The following is a 15812-nucleotide window of genomic DNA, read 5'->3' as shown; positions in this document are numbered from 1 at the left end:
GGCCCCGCAGCGCCCCCCGCGGCGGCCCCGGCCCCGGCCCTGGGCGCGGCGGCGGTTGCGCAGGCGCCGCCGGGCCGGAGAGTTTGGGACGCGCCGGGAAGTTGGGGCTGGGTGTGCCGCCGCCTGCCGTGCCCGCCGCCGCTCCCACCATGTCGGGCTCCTCCAACGTGGCGGCCATGAAGAAGGTGGTGCAGCAGCTGCGCCTGGAGGCCAGCGTGACTCGCGTGAAGGTGAGAAGCGGAGACGGGACGGGACGGGACGGGACGGGACGGGACGGGACGGGACGGACGCGCCGCCATTACACCGCCCCGGGGGCCGCGCCCCGGGGCGCTCCTTGGAGGCGGCCGGGCGGCCCGGCGGGGCAGGGGCCGGGCCAGGGCAGCCAGCTCCGAGCCGCCCCGCCGCCCCTCCTTGGCGGCGGCGCCCCGCTCCCAGGCTTTAGCCCGGGGCTCCGTCGGGCCTCCCTGGCCGAGCCTCGCCCCGGGGCGGCTGCGCAGCTGCGTCCCTTCGCGCTGCCGCCGCCTCTGCGGGGCTCGGCTCGTGCGGGGCCCGGCCCGGCCCGGCCCGGCCCGGCGAGCCCTCTCGCTTCCTGCAGCCTCTCGGGGACCCCCGGGCGCCGCTCTCCGGCCGAAGTGCTCCCCCGGGGCGATGGACGCGCCGCGCCCTCCCCTCTCATTTCCTTATTCTGGGGAGCGTCGTCTTCCATCAGACTCCGGTGAAAAGGGCAGCTTGAGTCGGGGTTTACCGCAGGTTGCCTCGGCTGGCCTGGCCCTCACACCATAAAATGGAGACCCCGCTGCAAGGCGTGCCGAGTGCGTTTAACTTGTGCATTTTCGGGTGAGACTGGCCCTGTCAAATTAGAGAAACTCTGGGCAAACTGCAAATACAAGATACCAGTGAAGATGCTACTTTCTAAAACTTTGATCGTTCTTTTTTATGAGTTCAGAGTTACAGCAAAGAAAAGCAAGGCAATTTTTTCACTCTTCTGTTTTTAGGTAGGTACAGCTTACCAAAAACTCCATACACTATCTCATCATAAGGATGGCTTTCCAAGGGAAGATAAAATGCCAGTTCAGTCGAGTAGAGCATCTTAAACTATAGGCTATATTTTTAAACAATTTATGCTAGAACAAGGATCTTCATATATTTAACAAAGCCACCTCCAAGATGTTGCTCATCTTTCACCCTTCAGGCTTAGAAGTTTAACATGAAAATTTTCTAAATTAATTCTTATTCTAATATTGTGCAACTTCTTGTCTTTAAGAAACCAAAAAATTACAATGGAACTGTTGTATAAAATCTATGTAAGCTGTACTGCAGAATCATTTAGCAGTATTCTTTATACTTTTTGATGTAGTTACATCCAGTAAAGAGCGTTCAGTGAATTCTAATGCCAGCTTTTATTATGACTAGGTTTCTCAGGCTGCAGCAGACTTGAAGCAGTTCTGCCTGCAGAATGCACAACATGATCCCCTACTGACAGGAGTATCATCAAGTACAAATCCATTCAGACCCCAGAAAGTTTGTTCATTTTTGTAATTACGTGAACTACTTCGGTATCTTTCAGTGGTAAGTTCTTGAATTACGATTCATAAACTGTTCTTTCATTAAAAATAGCTGGCTTTAAATGAGACTGCCTGAATTAAAAGTAGTCAGAAGAGACATCTGATTTCTGCAGCTGCTGTTGGTCTAGATCCCCATTTTGGGCCTCTCCTCCCCTATTCTGGTCGTAGCTCTGTACTGGACACATGCTATTCGTAAGCATTTTGAGTGGCATTTAGTTGTTGCAGCAAAGTAGTAGTGGGGCCAGCTGCTACTGAGCTGCTATTTTGACTAACCTGGTTGTACAGTAGTTCTACTGTATCTTCCTTCTGTGTAAGGGTATCGTTTCTCTTTTCTCACATAGGATTACTCGCCTGCAGCAGACATGGTGAATCCTGATTGTGGCAGATAAAGCAGACTTTAGTTCTTAAACTTTTAAAGAGCACTTCCAAAGAGAGATTAGTGGTGGTCTCCAAGAAGAGCACTGTCCCCTATAGGACACACCCTCTAAGGCAAAAGAAAAAAGTATGTAGTCCAAGAATTGTACCAAGGCCCATACTCCACTCAAATAAGCTACTACATGGGTAGCAGTTTAAGTAACTAGAAACCGTTGAAGAGTCATTTGGATTTTCATTCCAAAACTTTTATAGATTCATTAGCACTACTGCTGTCACTGTGAAGACTACTAATCTGGCATTCCTTGAAAATTCTGGTGATTAGATTTTAGACTAACCTATTTAGAAAGGTGAGTTTTAGATCCAGAGCAGTCTCACCAAGACTCTGAGAGTCACAATAATTTAATATTTTGCCCACGGTAAATGCATGATAATTTCACCGTGTCCCTCTTCCGCACTGCCCCTTGACTTGGATCTGTTGGGGGCAAGAGCATACATGTTATTTCAAAGCACCTGATACGCAGTTAACCATAGCTCACAATCCTTAGAAATGTCATAGTGAGTCTTAACCTTGAAGAATTCTGTTTTTGTAACTGACTGACATCACCCAAAGAATTGTAGTTTGCTAGATTTAAGTTGTGTAATTTAGGCAGCTTTATAGAAAGGTGGTTGTTAAAATTGTTCTTTAAAATTCTTCTTCCCTCAAGCAGACTGTAGAAAGCTTCCAAAAAGTTTGTGTATAAACAAGGCGGTTCATGCTGGTAGAGACCAGAGTAGTAACAGTATAGAGGTTGATGCTTAACTATTTAACAAACAAAAAGAAAAACACTTCCCCCATTGTTTTGAGCAATGAATTACAGCAGTGTAACTGAAACATGCTTTAGAGTTCTTGAAGCTTTTAAAGTTATTTATATTGTGAATTTTATCAACTATTCTTACTTAAAAGGTATTATTGGACACTGACCTGTGTTCACACTACTGTAGTTTCAGCTTTAAGCAGTAATTCAAGGAAGAAATTGGATCATCTGTAAGCATTATAGACTGATAACCTATAGAAAGCCAAATAAACTGTACTTTAATCAGGGACACACACGGAGCTTTGCCAAGGTCTAGTAATTCCTGGGTGTGGATGTCGGGAAGTAACGTTTCCTCTGTCTCACATACACAGGGCATAAAAGGCTTAGTATTTTCTTTCTCAGTTACAGCCCTTATCTTCCCCCTTTCTGATTATGGAACAGAGCACTTGTTTCTGCTGATGTTACAGGCCAAAGTCATTAGAGCAGCCGTTTTAGTTACACTACCTATATGGAAAATTTCTTTCCTTCACTGTATTTCTTGCAAGCACTTCCTCAAAATAGGCAATTTCTTAGTTGTAATCCTGGTGTTTTCACGATGAGCCAACAGATTTCATGTTTGCACAGTTAGCACCACCTCTGTGGAGTGAAGAGGAAGCATTATTTGTTAGTTACACAGACTCCCCTTGCTTTTCAAGGCGAAGTAGATGCCTGGTATTTCTGTAGGCACCAAGTGACTGGGAACAACTTTTTCTGTCCTTCCACTTAGCCATTTGGCTTCCAGGAGACACTAAGTTTCAGTTCTTTTGTAACAGTTTTGATTATCTTCTTGTACCCTTGGGGATAGCTTCATGGTTTTAAAATTTTATTTTATAATAAATAATAGTTTTCTAAAACAGCTGTGGAAAAAGAGTTTTTTTTTTTTCCTAAATAGCTGTCCATGGCATACTCTGAAGGTACATGTTCTTAGACATAGACTTGCTTCATTTAGCATTGATACTTTTCTAACTACATTTTGGTTTTGTTTTTCAGATCTTCTAGCATCTTTTCCTAGCTGCTGATGTGTGTATGGGCAGAGTGCCTCAAGGAGTGGCCTGGTTTGAAGTCTGTACAAAAGCTTAGCTTTAATGTGCCAAATCTAACTGTAAAATTGCTACTGTCGTCAAACCTCTTACCATCTACCTCTCCAAATGAACTGTATGCTAGTTACAATACTTCTGTTTCATAAGGGAATCGGTTTTATATGCCAAGCAAAAAATAAAAGTGTCTTGACTTAGTCTGGTCTTGAAATTACTGTAACAAGTTGAATAACTTCTGGATATGTTGACACCTCACCAGTTACTGCATCACTCTGCACAGCTGGAGAGCATATACAGGAGTCTGTCTTTAAATATTCTGTGCTGCTGCAAGTTTGCCTGGGGTTGACAGTCTTACAGAACAATGAGGCTTCATCAGTACTATACTTAGAAGCATAATAGACATAGAACAGAAAAAATGTTTTGGCTGTTAGTTTATAATTCAACTATAGAGCTGTCCCATATCATAGACATTAAATAAAGACAAAGAGTCACTTCATTATTCTTTATCTTAAAGAGTAATTCTACCCTAGTAGATGACTTACTCTATGAGCCATCTTACTCTTCAGGTAAATATGAAAAAGCACTTATTATAGCTGCATATGAAGACAAAGTAATTCAAAGAAAACTTAGCTTTTTAGTTGCCAATGAATGTGCAAACTTAAGGCAGAACAGTAGTTTATTCTGCAGGTAATAACAACTTGAGTATAGCTATGAGGCTGAAGAAGCATTTTTAAGATTTCAATGGGAAAAACCCTGCTCAGAGACCTCACATGTTCAACTGAACAGCATTTTTCGGTGAGATAGCTTTATGTACTTCCTGTAAGCTGGCCTTATGAATTCCTTGCCATAGGTGTTTTATTTCTTCTTATATACAAGAATATCAACTGCTTTGGGTATATACCTCTTCTGAATATGACATTTACAGAAGAGATACTTGTAGGAGTCAAGCATATTATTTTTGTAACTTCAGCAACATGGCTATTTTATGCAAGATGTAATGAAATAAAATACCACAGACTTCCTGGATTGCATATAGCCTTTTCAGTGTTCTCTAGATAGGAGACCAATTTTGGAAAACTATCACCATACTGTTAGGGAACAGCATACTGTAAGTTAGAAAGAGGTTTAAAACATTTCTCTCTTACCTGATTAATGGAAGATGTCTGGGTTTAGCTGCTTGACAGAAAAAAAAAAGCTGTATAACTAGAAATACTTTATTTTGAGAATATCTTTAACCAAAATATTTACTGTCTTTGATGTTGCAAAGTGTAATTTATCTCTACAGCACAGCAGGAGTCATGGCAAATCTTCAGTGATAGCTAAATTACAGGCTGCTCTGACATTGCCATAGTTTTTCCTGCTAAACTGGGAGGAGAGTCACTGTCATTGTCATGTTGGATTTAACTACAAACATAGGAAGAAAGATGTGTCCTACTTGATCTGCTCCTGTATAAAGTTTCAATGTTTGCAGTTTGTCTTTCTGCAGGCAGATACTGTTCCGTATCATTATCATTAGTTAGGACTCTGAGATAATCCGTAGTTCAAAGCAGTTGTTGTATTTCTGGTCACCAGCAATTGGCCAATAGCTGTCCCTCATAAGTGAAATTTTCTTCTACTTGTGTCCATTTCTCGGCGCTGAAATTTAAAAAAAAGTTATTAACCAGCAAATTCATGTAACAGGGTACAAACAAGTACCCTGTTACAAGTACAAACAAGTACAAACCACTCCAGTTTATAGTAGGGTAGGCAGTGAAATGTGTCATAGTTACAGTGTAGTTGAGTCTTTATAGTCAGACTATACCAGGAACATGAGAATTTTTCTTCTGGTATAACTTGGATACTCACTTCTAAGTTTTGCCAATCAACTGCAATTCCATGGTAAAAATGACTGGAAAAGTAATTTATCATTGCCTAGACTAATACTTCCATTTCACTTGAAGATGTGCAGAGTGTTACTTTCCATTCACTGTTAAGAAGTGACATTTATGTAAATAGCTTAATCATTTTTATATTATGATTCTTGCGATCACCTTGCACAAAAATAGCTCTAGTCAAGTTTACTAGGCTTCCAATAATAGCTTATACCAGGGGAGCATTTTTCACATTTGCTTATATATGTATATGTTAAATTACATTCTGCAAATAAGTAGTCATGGTATATTGATACTCATCATCCTTGCTATTTTTATTTTTTTACTTGCAATATAGCAGAATGCTTCTACTTTGCATATTTCTCAAAATATACCTCTAAATATTTCAGTTAAACACTTCCATATTGAGAACTGCATTTATACTGCTTTTTTAGGCTAAGATTTGTGGTTACATTTCATGTCAAATTTAGTTTCCCTTCCCAAGCAGGACTATTAACATTACTTAGACATACCTTATGAATCCATTCATACTCTCCAAATTTGGAATCAAAGGTTCCTTTTTGAAGAGACCTCAGCTTTAATGTAAAACGTGGCCCAAGTTCCTGAATTCCCACTTTCTTTTCACTCTTGAAAATATATCTTGGGGAAGAAAAAAAAAAATTTAGTAAGTAAGTTACAAGAACATTCTCTCTCATTTGCGAGTTTTGCGGAAAATGTCACCTGTGGAATCTGAAAAAGATGTAGTCTCGCTGGTTGTGAAATGTAGCTACTTGTCTTCCAATGAACTGAGGATCATGTGGGAAGAGAGAAGCAAACATGCGACCAACAGAATGGCCAAGTCGCGTTGTAAAATTATTCAGGATTACTTCAGGTACGTGTTCTGTGGGCTCTTTCCCTTTTCGCTGAAAGGAAAGTAATAGGTAAGAATGCAAAGAATAGATCGAATGCAAAAGGATTTTAATATATTATCAAAAAAGAGTTTGAAATAAAATAGGGGGAAGACAACCAGGGCAAACTTCTTGTAACAGGGCTGATAACACGCCCTAATAATTTTTTCAAACACAACCTACGGTTGTATACAAGTAAAGGAGCAGCTGCAGGTAACATAAGGATCTTTGGTTCAACAATATAAATTGAATGAAAAAGCACAAATAAATAATTTTACATTTCCTCTCTCCTATACCAATTTCCACTCCTGGCAGCACCCATTATAGCAAATAATGCAGTCTACCTATTGGAGGAGTATTCTCTCTGTACCAATACCAACTAAGAGTATATGGGATTCTTCTTTAATAAGAACAGATTGAAAAATTACTTATTTCAAAGGAGAAAAAAAACATTTTACAGCAAATTATTTAGGGCTAAGTAAGCAATACTTACTACAAAAGAGCTGACAGGGCTGTAAGAATAAGAAAAACTAGGTTTTATTCAAGACTAGGAACTACATCTATTGAAATCTTTTATACTGCTGATTTTTATATATCCTATTGTGTGTATGCTATACATTGGGTATTCTCTATTGATGTAGGTTATCAGCTGCTATTTATTGGCACGATTATAAAAATACTTGGCAGACAGTTAAAGAAATTCAGCAAATAACTATGAAAATATGCTGCTTATCGAAGTAGAATATACTAGTCCTTGGCCTCCTGTTAGCTTACGAAAAAAACACCTTTAGAAGATCAGCTGAATCGTACAAAAGTGCAACCAGTTTTGACAGTTCAAGTAGACTGAACATATTTATCATTAAACAACAGACTACTCATTTTTTAAATTTTGTTGGAGTCTCACCTTTATTTCCTTACGCAAACGGACACTACTCATTCTAAAATGAGCAGTTGGACCCTCAGGCAGGTGACTTAAAACAAGACCATCTGTTCACAGAGTTAAAAAAAAAAAAGGCTGATAAAATTCAACATGTAATTTACAGAGGAACATTTTATTACATGAGAATATTATATCCATAATCTATACCTGATTTACAAGGTTTCATTATATTTTCGAGTATACATTCATAAACCAGTTAACTGGTGTTCTGCAGTATGTCCATTAAATTTTGTTTCAATAGCTAACCAGAGTTATCTTCTATTGCTTTCTCACTTGTTAATTAGTAATGTTTTATCTAATCAGCAAAACTAAATGGAACTTTCTGGTCAGAAAAACTTGTTAATTGATCAACCTGTTAAATTTATTGAAATAATAACAATGTTTATCCATGCATTACAAACTAAAAAAAAAGCCAACACCCTTTCTTTAATAATTCCAAGTTCCATTAGCCATCAGATATTGAAGTTGGCACAGTGATTTTTAACTCTGTAGTTACGCTGTAAGCGGCACGGTGAAGAGAAAAAATCCAGAATAAAGTAGATATTTGATGCACACTACAGAATTATTTTCTTTCCCTAACAGGCCCAGAGCTAGTATATCTATTTTAATAAATATACAAAAGGATACTTGGTATTTTGCGATCTTCATTAATGACGATTAAATCCGTGAAGTCCCTTGCAATGCACTGTGGAATAATTCTTTTCAAAGCCAGACCTCTTCGATAGTAGACATGCGAGTTAGGTATAACAGTAGACAGTTGTTCACAGAATCTCACTGTTCTCTGCAAAACAAGCGAGTTAAATTGCAATGTGGTAAATACAGTGCCAGATTCAAGTATTAGGGGAATGGAGGGTTGCTTGTTCCAACTGCCCTCCCTGATGATATATTACTTCCAGAAACTCTATAAACATTTGAAGACAAGCTATTAAATTACTTCATTCAGTCAGTGGAAAAAGATTTTATTTGCAGTACAGGCTGCGGCACACCAGGAACTTTTTTTTAAAGGATTTTTTTTCCTCCCTCAATCACAGAAAAGTAGGAAAAATCCAAAAGCATAGCCCCCAAACTCTATTTATTAGGGACATTGGTTTACAAAAAGTTCACAACATTTCAAAATACAATATAACTATTTCTTCAAGTACTAATGTCTGAGTTTCCAGATAAATTGAGGTGTACTTTTTCCTATTTTTAAAACCACTTCTTTTATGGTTTTCACAAATGTCAGTAATCCCCCCAATTAGGTAATACAGATCATTTGCATACAAGAACATATGCATGAGGTGCTTTTTTGTTACGAAGGAAACAAACAGTGCTAGAGAAACAAAAAGATTACATGCTATTATTTTCAGCTTTAATTTACCAATCACAGTATGAAAACCTTGGTATCTTATAACCAGTTGATTGCTTAGAACTCTCCAAAACATTCGTACCCCACGAGGTCTGTCTGATGTTGTAATAAGAATCTTGGGAACTGTCTGTCTGTTGAAGTATGGTGCAAATTCATCAGTTGCTTCATCAAAAGCAACCTGGAAGAACAGAAGTCTTGTTAATCCACCATATATGAAAAAATCAAAGAACAATTGTTCAATCGGATCTAAATTCTGATGAAATTGGATTTAGTAGGAAAAATTTCAATTCACAAGATCTATCCTATAATTAATCATTACAAGGCAAGTGGGTTTTACATTTTTAAGAATCTAGTGTGATGAACATTGGCAGGTTTTACTATGAATAACAGTAATGCAAAAGGCAATTATCTAACGTAGATGATGAAAGAATGACATCACTCTTAGTGAACCCATCACATGTAAGAAGTAATTCATTAACACCTTAACAGGAGAGTGGTGAATGTTAAGTTTCATCAATCCATTTTATGTCCCTTCTTCGAAAAAAAATCGTTCACTTAATAGCATATGCAGAAATTAAGCAGTTACCTCTTCATCATTGGGATCTACAGTTGTTTCGTCATACACTCTCTGATTTTCAATAGTCTTTGGTATGGCTTTTGGAGGTGCCTAAAATAAATAAGTTTATTAACATAACACATTCATGTAATTTTTAAGCGTATTGCGAAAACCACATTCATACTACCATGATACTGTGTATATTTCTACACAGAACTAGAAGTATTATTTATTTTATGCCAGCTTTTAAAATAGAATTTACATCGCCTTTATTAAAAATATGCACGAGTACTGGGACACTAGCGAGCATCACATGGAGGAGAAGTATTGCTAGAACAGTGACACTGCTTAAATTCAATCTAAGAAACAAACGGGGTTCCAAAATAAAATGAAAAAAAAAAAAGAGGGGAACTTTCTATCCACTTTTCTTCTCTTCCATGGAAGAAAAAAGCTCTACTTTCAACACCACCACATTTCAGCCTTGACATCTACAATTGAACGACTAAGAGCCTATAACGTTTACTCTGTTTACTTACACGACTCTTCTGAGCTTACAACTGACTGTCCTCAACTGCCAATATGCTTTTGAAGTAGTTCAGGAAAAGAAGCAAAACCCTTGTTCGTGGCTAAGCTTGGAAACAAGCAGACAATTGGTCTGGGCAGGGTTTGGTCAGATCTGATTGTTTTAATTTATATAAAAATTATTAGAGTATAATGCCCAATAACATCAACACAATGCCATAGCAATTACATCGGACAGAGAAGACTTTTCAGGAAGGGCCTGCTCTTACGCCATTTTTAGCTTAAAACTCACCCTGCCCGCCTACAGCACCATGTAACGCAGTACCAGCAACGCTCCTCGGCCCAGCCGCTACACAACACAGTGTCTCTGAAGGCTGCCAGGGCCAGCGAGCACCGAGATCACCGCTCCGCTTCACTGAACTCCGTGGAGAAATCGCGCCCACCCGAAGAGCCCCCAGCGCAAGGCTCAGCGGAGGAGCTGTCCCCAAGGCGAGCTCTTCCCTGCCCGCGGCGGAGCACCGCTCCCGGCAGCGGGGACGGCCCCGCCACGACACGGGGCCGCGGCACGCTGCGGCCGGAGCCCTTACTTTGTCTCCGAGGGCTTCTCGCTCCTTTCTCCGCTTCTTCTTGGCGGCCAGTTTCTCCTAGCGGGAGAGGGAGAGCGACCCGTTAGCCAGACCCGCCGCCCGCCGGGGCCTCCCCCGCCCTCCGGTAAGGGCCGCCGCGCCGGGCCCTCCCCCACCTTCCTCTGCTGCTGCTTCCAGCGGAGGAACATGAAGTGCCGCCGCTGCTTGTTCTTGATCTCGGACACGCTGAAGGTCGGCGGGAAGAGAACCCGCTCCGGGGCCGGCGGCCGCCCATCCTCCGCCGCAGAGCCCACCGGGCCGCCGCCTGCCATGCTGCCGCCGCCGGGCAGGAACTGACCCCTCACCCTTGACCTCTGCCCCCGCCCGCCGGGAGAGCACGCGCTGCGCCTGCGCCGGGGCCGCCGGCCGGAAGGACGGGCCTCCCGCTGCGCATGCGCGGAGGGGGCGCCCGAGCGGCAGTTGGGCGCGGCGCGCGCAGGGGGGGCTCTGAGGGGAGCGGCCTCCCGCCGCGCCAACCGCCCTCGGAGCGGCCTCGGTTAAGCCTGTGGGAGAAAGCACGCTTTTCAAGCCAAGTGCCGTCGTGCTCAGTGCGCCGGGGAGACGTGGCTGGGCCTTGGTGGCGGTCGCGGTACAGCGAGTCACAGAAGGGCCTAGCCCCGTCCCCCTCCGGCGCACGGGCACGGAGCCCGGCACTGGCCACGGCGCTGTGCGGGAGAGGGGGCGTCGGCTGCCGCCCTCGGCCGTGACCCTGCGCAGGCAGTGTGCCCGGCTGAGGTATTTGCATAGCCTGTTGCTTCACTGCAGGCACCTGCAAAATGGCTAAGCTAATTGCTCAGCAGGCACAAGCCTTGAGATAAGATGAGAGTATTTAATACAATTTATTACTGCAGCGAAACTTATGATCAGGGTTAACAATACCAAAATGGGAAGTTTTGAACAAACGTGACACACCGATGGATTTACGTGAATGGTAGTAACATCATGACCCAGTAGTGTTTTCCCGTGCACACACGTTTCACATTCAGGCATTTGCTCACAGTGAGAACCCCTACAACTAATTAAAGAGATTTAATTCATGTAAAGCTAGAAATGAGTTTTTTCTGTTCCTGAGTTGATTTTCCAGCTTAAGAGGTGTGCAGGTGGTGCTGGATAGTGAAGACTACTCTGTTCCATAGAAATTGAGTACTCGGGGATTTTGGGGGGCCTGAGCTGAATTACAGGCATTTTTAATCTCAGACTGCAAAGTTCTGAGCCTCAGTGGGACTGATTAGTTCCATTTGTCCCAAGGATTGTCTCAAAGCTTGGAATATGCCTACTAATTTTATGTAGAAATACTATTTTGCATTACTAAGTTTCTCTTACTAGAAAAGTGAAAAAGAAATCTGTTAACCTAAACACATTAAGATAATGGAAAAAGATCTAGAAATAACCTGAACTAGACAATGTCTCAAACCTACTTCTGTCCTATAAACGAATTTAACTCTGTAACTCAACTTGCTTCACTGAGGTTATTTCTACTTAACACAGATGTAAATGAAAGATCAAAGGCCTCATTATGCACAATCCCATATTTTTCTGGCCTCACTCCCATTTTTGTCAAGAGAAAATATTTCAGCTATCCTTAGTGCCTTAAGGATAAGTAGTTTCCATGGTAATTAAGGTTCAGGGCATTTATTTGAGAATATGTCAAAGAAGGACTTCCCGTACCTTTATCTCACTAGATTCAAGTGTCAGAGATTGCAAGGATATCTCTAAAAGTCATTAGCAGAGATTTTCATCACTGCTGTTAGCAGAGCTAATAGGGAATTCTAAGTTATTTGTAGTTTCAGTTTGCGATGGTGTTTCTGGTGGAATCATCGCAAACTGATGTGCAGCTTAGTTGTGTGAAGCTCACTGAGTGCTTACGTGTGGAAAAACCACATGATCTTTCTCCCTCCCAGCAAGAGGGAAGACAACCTCCTAATATTATTCAAAGGCTTTTCTTCCAAGGACTCACAGGAACAAAATAATGATACACAATAATACAAGAACTTCCTAGGGCAGGGGAGGGGCAATAAAAAGACACCAGAAACACATTGCGGACATTAACAAGATCATTAACAAGGTACAACTATAACTTCAATAGAAGGCCCAACTAATAAATGCATGTATAATATTAGTTTAATTTCTTCATAGAGAAGGTTCCAGGGTCTTTTGCTTATTTTAGCTATGAACTCTGTTCTGTGTAAATAACATTTTAAGGGGATACTCTTTTTTTTTTTTTTTACAACTAATGTAGCATTGCCAGGAAACCATCTTTTGGAAAAGCTGCTTGGTTAAAAAAAAAAAAAACAAACAAAAAACACACAAAAAAAACCCAGACAGAAAACACCAGTAGCTTTGATTTGTGTAAACTAACAAGTAAGTTCTCTAGTGGAGAGTGATGAAGACATTTATTCCATGTCAGCACTAAGGAATTTTGGAGGAAACCTTTCTGTAAGTGACCGCTGACCCAGCTGCGGTAGTGGAAGCATCATTTTGAGTTGTACTGATAGAGGACTGGAGTTTTTTGCTGTCCTGTCATTTTAAACAATTGAAAAATATCTTGGGATTAAGTTGAAAGGACAAAAATTCAGCTGGGGAAAGGAAATTAAGTTAGAAAATATTTATGGAAGGAGATGAGAAAAGAGGGTATGGTGCCTCTGGATTCAAGAATTTATTAGAGAACTGTTTTTGTTTTTTTTTTTAATGTGATAACTAACATTTTGCTATTTTCCTGTTTTGTTTTTCTTAATTTCATTACCTGAAGATGGAGAGGACGTACTACTTATCTTCAAGATTCATTATACTGAACAAAATGCCCCAGAAAATGCAATGCTCCAAACCAAACCAACCGTTGTCTGTGTTGGAAAAGAGATATGGCTTACAGGCTTCTTTCTTTCTTTCTACAGAATACTGTTTTTCACTTGAAAAAGATAAAAAAAAGCTGTTGTATATGTTTTTAAAATGGATTCATTTTGACTGTAGTTACATTGCCTTGTTAATATGGCAAACCATTTCCCCTCAGAATCAGTGAGCCAGAATTCTTTGTGGTGGTTGTTAAAACAGATAACAATTGGTAATAGTAATTTGAAGATCGCAAGATTCATGAGCACAGTTTCTGTAAAGTAATGTCTCAGTTCTAAGGATTCTTGGTGTGTTAGTAGAGGACCAGGGAGAAGCGACTGATTTTTCTCTAGGACAAAATCCCTGAAGTTATATACAGTTGGAAACAGTATTGTCATGGATCTAAAACCGGTGAGGAGAGGGGAAATAAAAGGAACACGAGGTCACAACAAAACATGAGTAAGAAGTGAGGGGGCTCAAGTTCCCTCAAGAGCTAGCTTTGTTGAGGCCCACATTTATGGCCCTCAAAACCTTCTGCAGGATCCCGAGGCCCTCTGAACTGCCGGCTGGTGGTGAAGAATGTATCTAAACTGTAGAAGTTAGTGCTGCGTACTGGTACTGGTAGTCAAGGGAGGCTCATACATTCGAACAGCACAAGGCAGTGCAGGGCGGGAATACGGGTTGGGGCCTTGCAGCGGGGTTGCAGGCTGTTGCAGCAGGCACCCTTTGCTCAGCTGCCCAGGAGGGCTAACTGGCAGGAGCGGGCTACTGAGCTAAGGCAAGCGTACTCTTCTTATCCTTGCATTCAAAGCTAGTTCTCCCATCCCTTCGTGGTGTGTGTAGATAATGAAGCTGTACCCCAAAGGTCTGGTGTTTGATATGCCTGTAAGCACCTCAGCCTTGAGACTGCAGAGCAGTTTGTACAGCTTTGATCACGTCTGAGCCTTACCAGGCCCCTCAAAATAGACGTTCTTCGCACTCCTGCTTGCAGCCTCTCGCTGGTAGGCATTCTCAGGGACAGTCTAACAGCACTGGCTGTGTGGCAAAGTTAGTGACAGTAGCTTTCCTTAATTGGTAGTTCAAAAGTTAAAGTATTCACACTGGATGCAGAAGGCAGCCTCACTGAGAATAACATCTTTCCTTTCAATGGAACAATCAAACCACAAGCCTGCAGGTTTTTCAGAGGTGAGAACTTTCTTCATTCTTCCACCTGAAGCTATTGTTGCGTGCAGAATAAGATACAGAAAATGCTGGACCAAATCGCTGGTGGCTGGGGCACTCTTTCCCTGAAAGGAAGGAATATTGGATTCCTGGCCAGGTCTCAATACTTCCCTGACTTTAAAAAGTTACACAGCAAAGCAGAAACAAGCGGTAGAGAATGGATTGTAACCAGATTCAGTCTCTAGGTGTGTGCCCTCATCACTGGGCTAAAGAGTCTGGTTCCTTTTACGCTCCTGGCCTGATGCTCTGTTGGGCTTTTTGCAGAGCAAAGAAAAGGTAATATGGTCTCACCGGCGTGGAATATTCAGAGAGTGGTGGGAGATGCTCTGTGTGGCAGGGGAATCTGTGTTTGAGCCCCACATCTCTGTAACTGAGGAAGGAGTTGAACATGGGCCCACCGCAACATGCCGTCATATGAAAGATGGACATCTCTACCATCCCTTTTTGAGAGAAAGCCTGCACTGTATTTTGTAAAGAGCCTAGGCCTGTGATGCTTGTTGCATGTTATTGTACCAAGCCACCTGGGATCTCTGCTGTAGAAAACCCTCTTGTTCATCCAGCTAGACGTAAGCTCAAAATAAATGCTAAACTGCTTAGCTCTTTCCATACTGTTCCCAGACTTGGGCATACCCAGAGCTGTTTCTCCAGGGGAGCATTACGTAGGGGAGCAAAGTAAAATTACAAGGTGCCTATGCAGGAACTGCGTGGGTAGTTTTCAGGATCATCTGTTTGGGACTTACAGGCTTGCATTCCTTAGTGGATCTTGTTTACAGTCTTTAATTTCAGTATTTTCAATCACCTAGGGCAATCTCTCTAATGGATAAAATGGGGATCATGCTCAATAAAGTCGGGTATTATTTAACATTTCAGGATGAACACTAGATCTTACTATGTGCTCCCCATGCCTGTTCTCATCCCATAACTCAACACAAAAATTAATTTTTTTCATATGCTTTTCTGGGTTACCCTTCTTTACAGCATCTGAGCTGTGTACAAACATTAAGGTGCTTATTGGAAAGACGGTATTATGTCCGTTATACAAATGCGAAAATTAAACAAGTTTGTCAAACCAAAATTCATCACATGTATCTATGAATTTAGAATGCCCTGTGTAAGACACCCAAAGCTGGATAATTTGAGAATATTTAGGACCATATATTCAAACCACAACTATGTTTAATTAGGTTCACAATTAACTTCACCAT

General features: G+C 41.6%; 2 protein-coding genes across 2 annotated transcripts; one reads left to right on the top strand and one right to left on the bottom strand.

The window, feature by feature from the left end:
• The first annotated feature begins 51 nt into the window (after positions 1 to 51).
• Positions 52 to 4007, top strand: GNG5 (G protein subunit gamma 5). The gene is made up of 3 exons (XM_075156140.1): positions 52 to 230; positions 1414 to 1569; positions 3764 to 4007. Exons 1-2 carry the CDS (start codon positions 150 to 152, stop codon positions 1537 to 1539), a joined length of 207 nt encoding a protein of 68 aa, XP_075012241.1. The 5' UTR covers positions 52 to 149; the 3' UTR covers positions 1540 to 1569; positions 3764 to 4007.
• Positions 1411 to 10880, bottom strand: RPF1 (ribosome production factor 1 homolog). The gene is made up of 10 exons (XM_075156139.1): positions 10677 to 10880; positions 10522 to 10578; positions 9443 to 9523; positions 8939 to 9034; positions 8136 to 8289; positions 7473 to 7555; positions 6402 to 6583; positions 6194 to 6320; positions 4956 to 5445; positions 1411 to 3370 (listed from the first exon to the last, which is right to left on the bottom strand). Exons 1-9 carry the CDS (start codon positions 10830 to 10832, stop codon positions 5404 to 5406), a joined length of 978 nt encoding a protein of 325 aa, XP_075012240.1. The 5' UTR covers positions 10833 to 10880; the 3' UTR covers positions 1411 to 3370; positions 4956 to 5403.
• Positions 10881 to 15812: the final 4932 nt, after the last annotated feature.

Source organism: Calonectris borealis, chromosome 8 (genome assembly GCF_964195595.1).
Source record: "Calonectris borealis chromosome 8, bCalBor7.hap1.2, whole genome shotgun sequence".
Taxonomy (NCBI): Eukaryota; Metazoa; Chordata; class Aves; order Procellariiformes; family Procellariidae; genus Calonectris; species Calonectris borealis.
Note: the sequence above shows the minus strand (reverse complement) of the source record. Positions and strands in the feature narration are given on the sequence as shown.

What these genes read in the sequence shown, in the direction of transcription:
- RPF1 (XM_075156139.1), bottom strand. Translation starts at nt 10,832, where the DNA reads ATGGCAGGCGGCGGCCCGGTGGGCTCTGCGGCGGAGGATGGGCGGCCG. An exon ending in CATCAGACAGACCTCGTGGG is followed by an intron (nt 8,290 to 8,938) that starts GTACGAATGTTT and finishes CTTGTTTTGCAG; the next exon opens with AGAACAGTGAGATTCTGTGA. An exon ending in TGAAGATCGCAAAATACCAA is followed by an intron (nt 7,556 to 8,135) that starts GTATCCTTTTGT and finishes CTCTGTGAACAG; the next exon opens with ATGGTCTTGTTTTAAGTCAC.
- GNG5 (XM_075156140.1), top strand. Translation starts at nt 150, where the DNA reads ATGTCGGGCTCCTCCAACGTGGCGGCCATGAAGAAGGTGGTGCAGCAG. An exon ending in CCAGCGTGACTCGCGTGAAG is followed by an intron (nt 231 to 1,413) that starts GTGAGAAGCGGA and finishes TATTATGACTAG; the next exon opens with GTTTCTCAGGCTGCAGCAGA.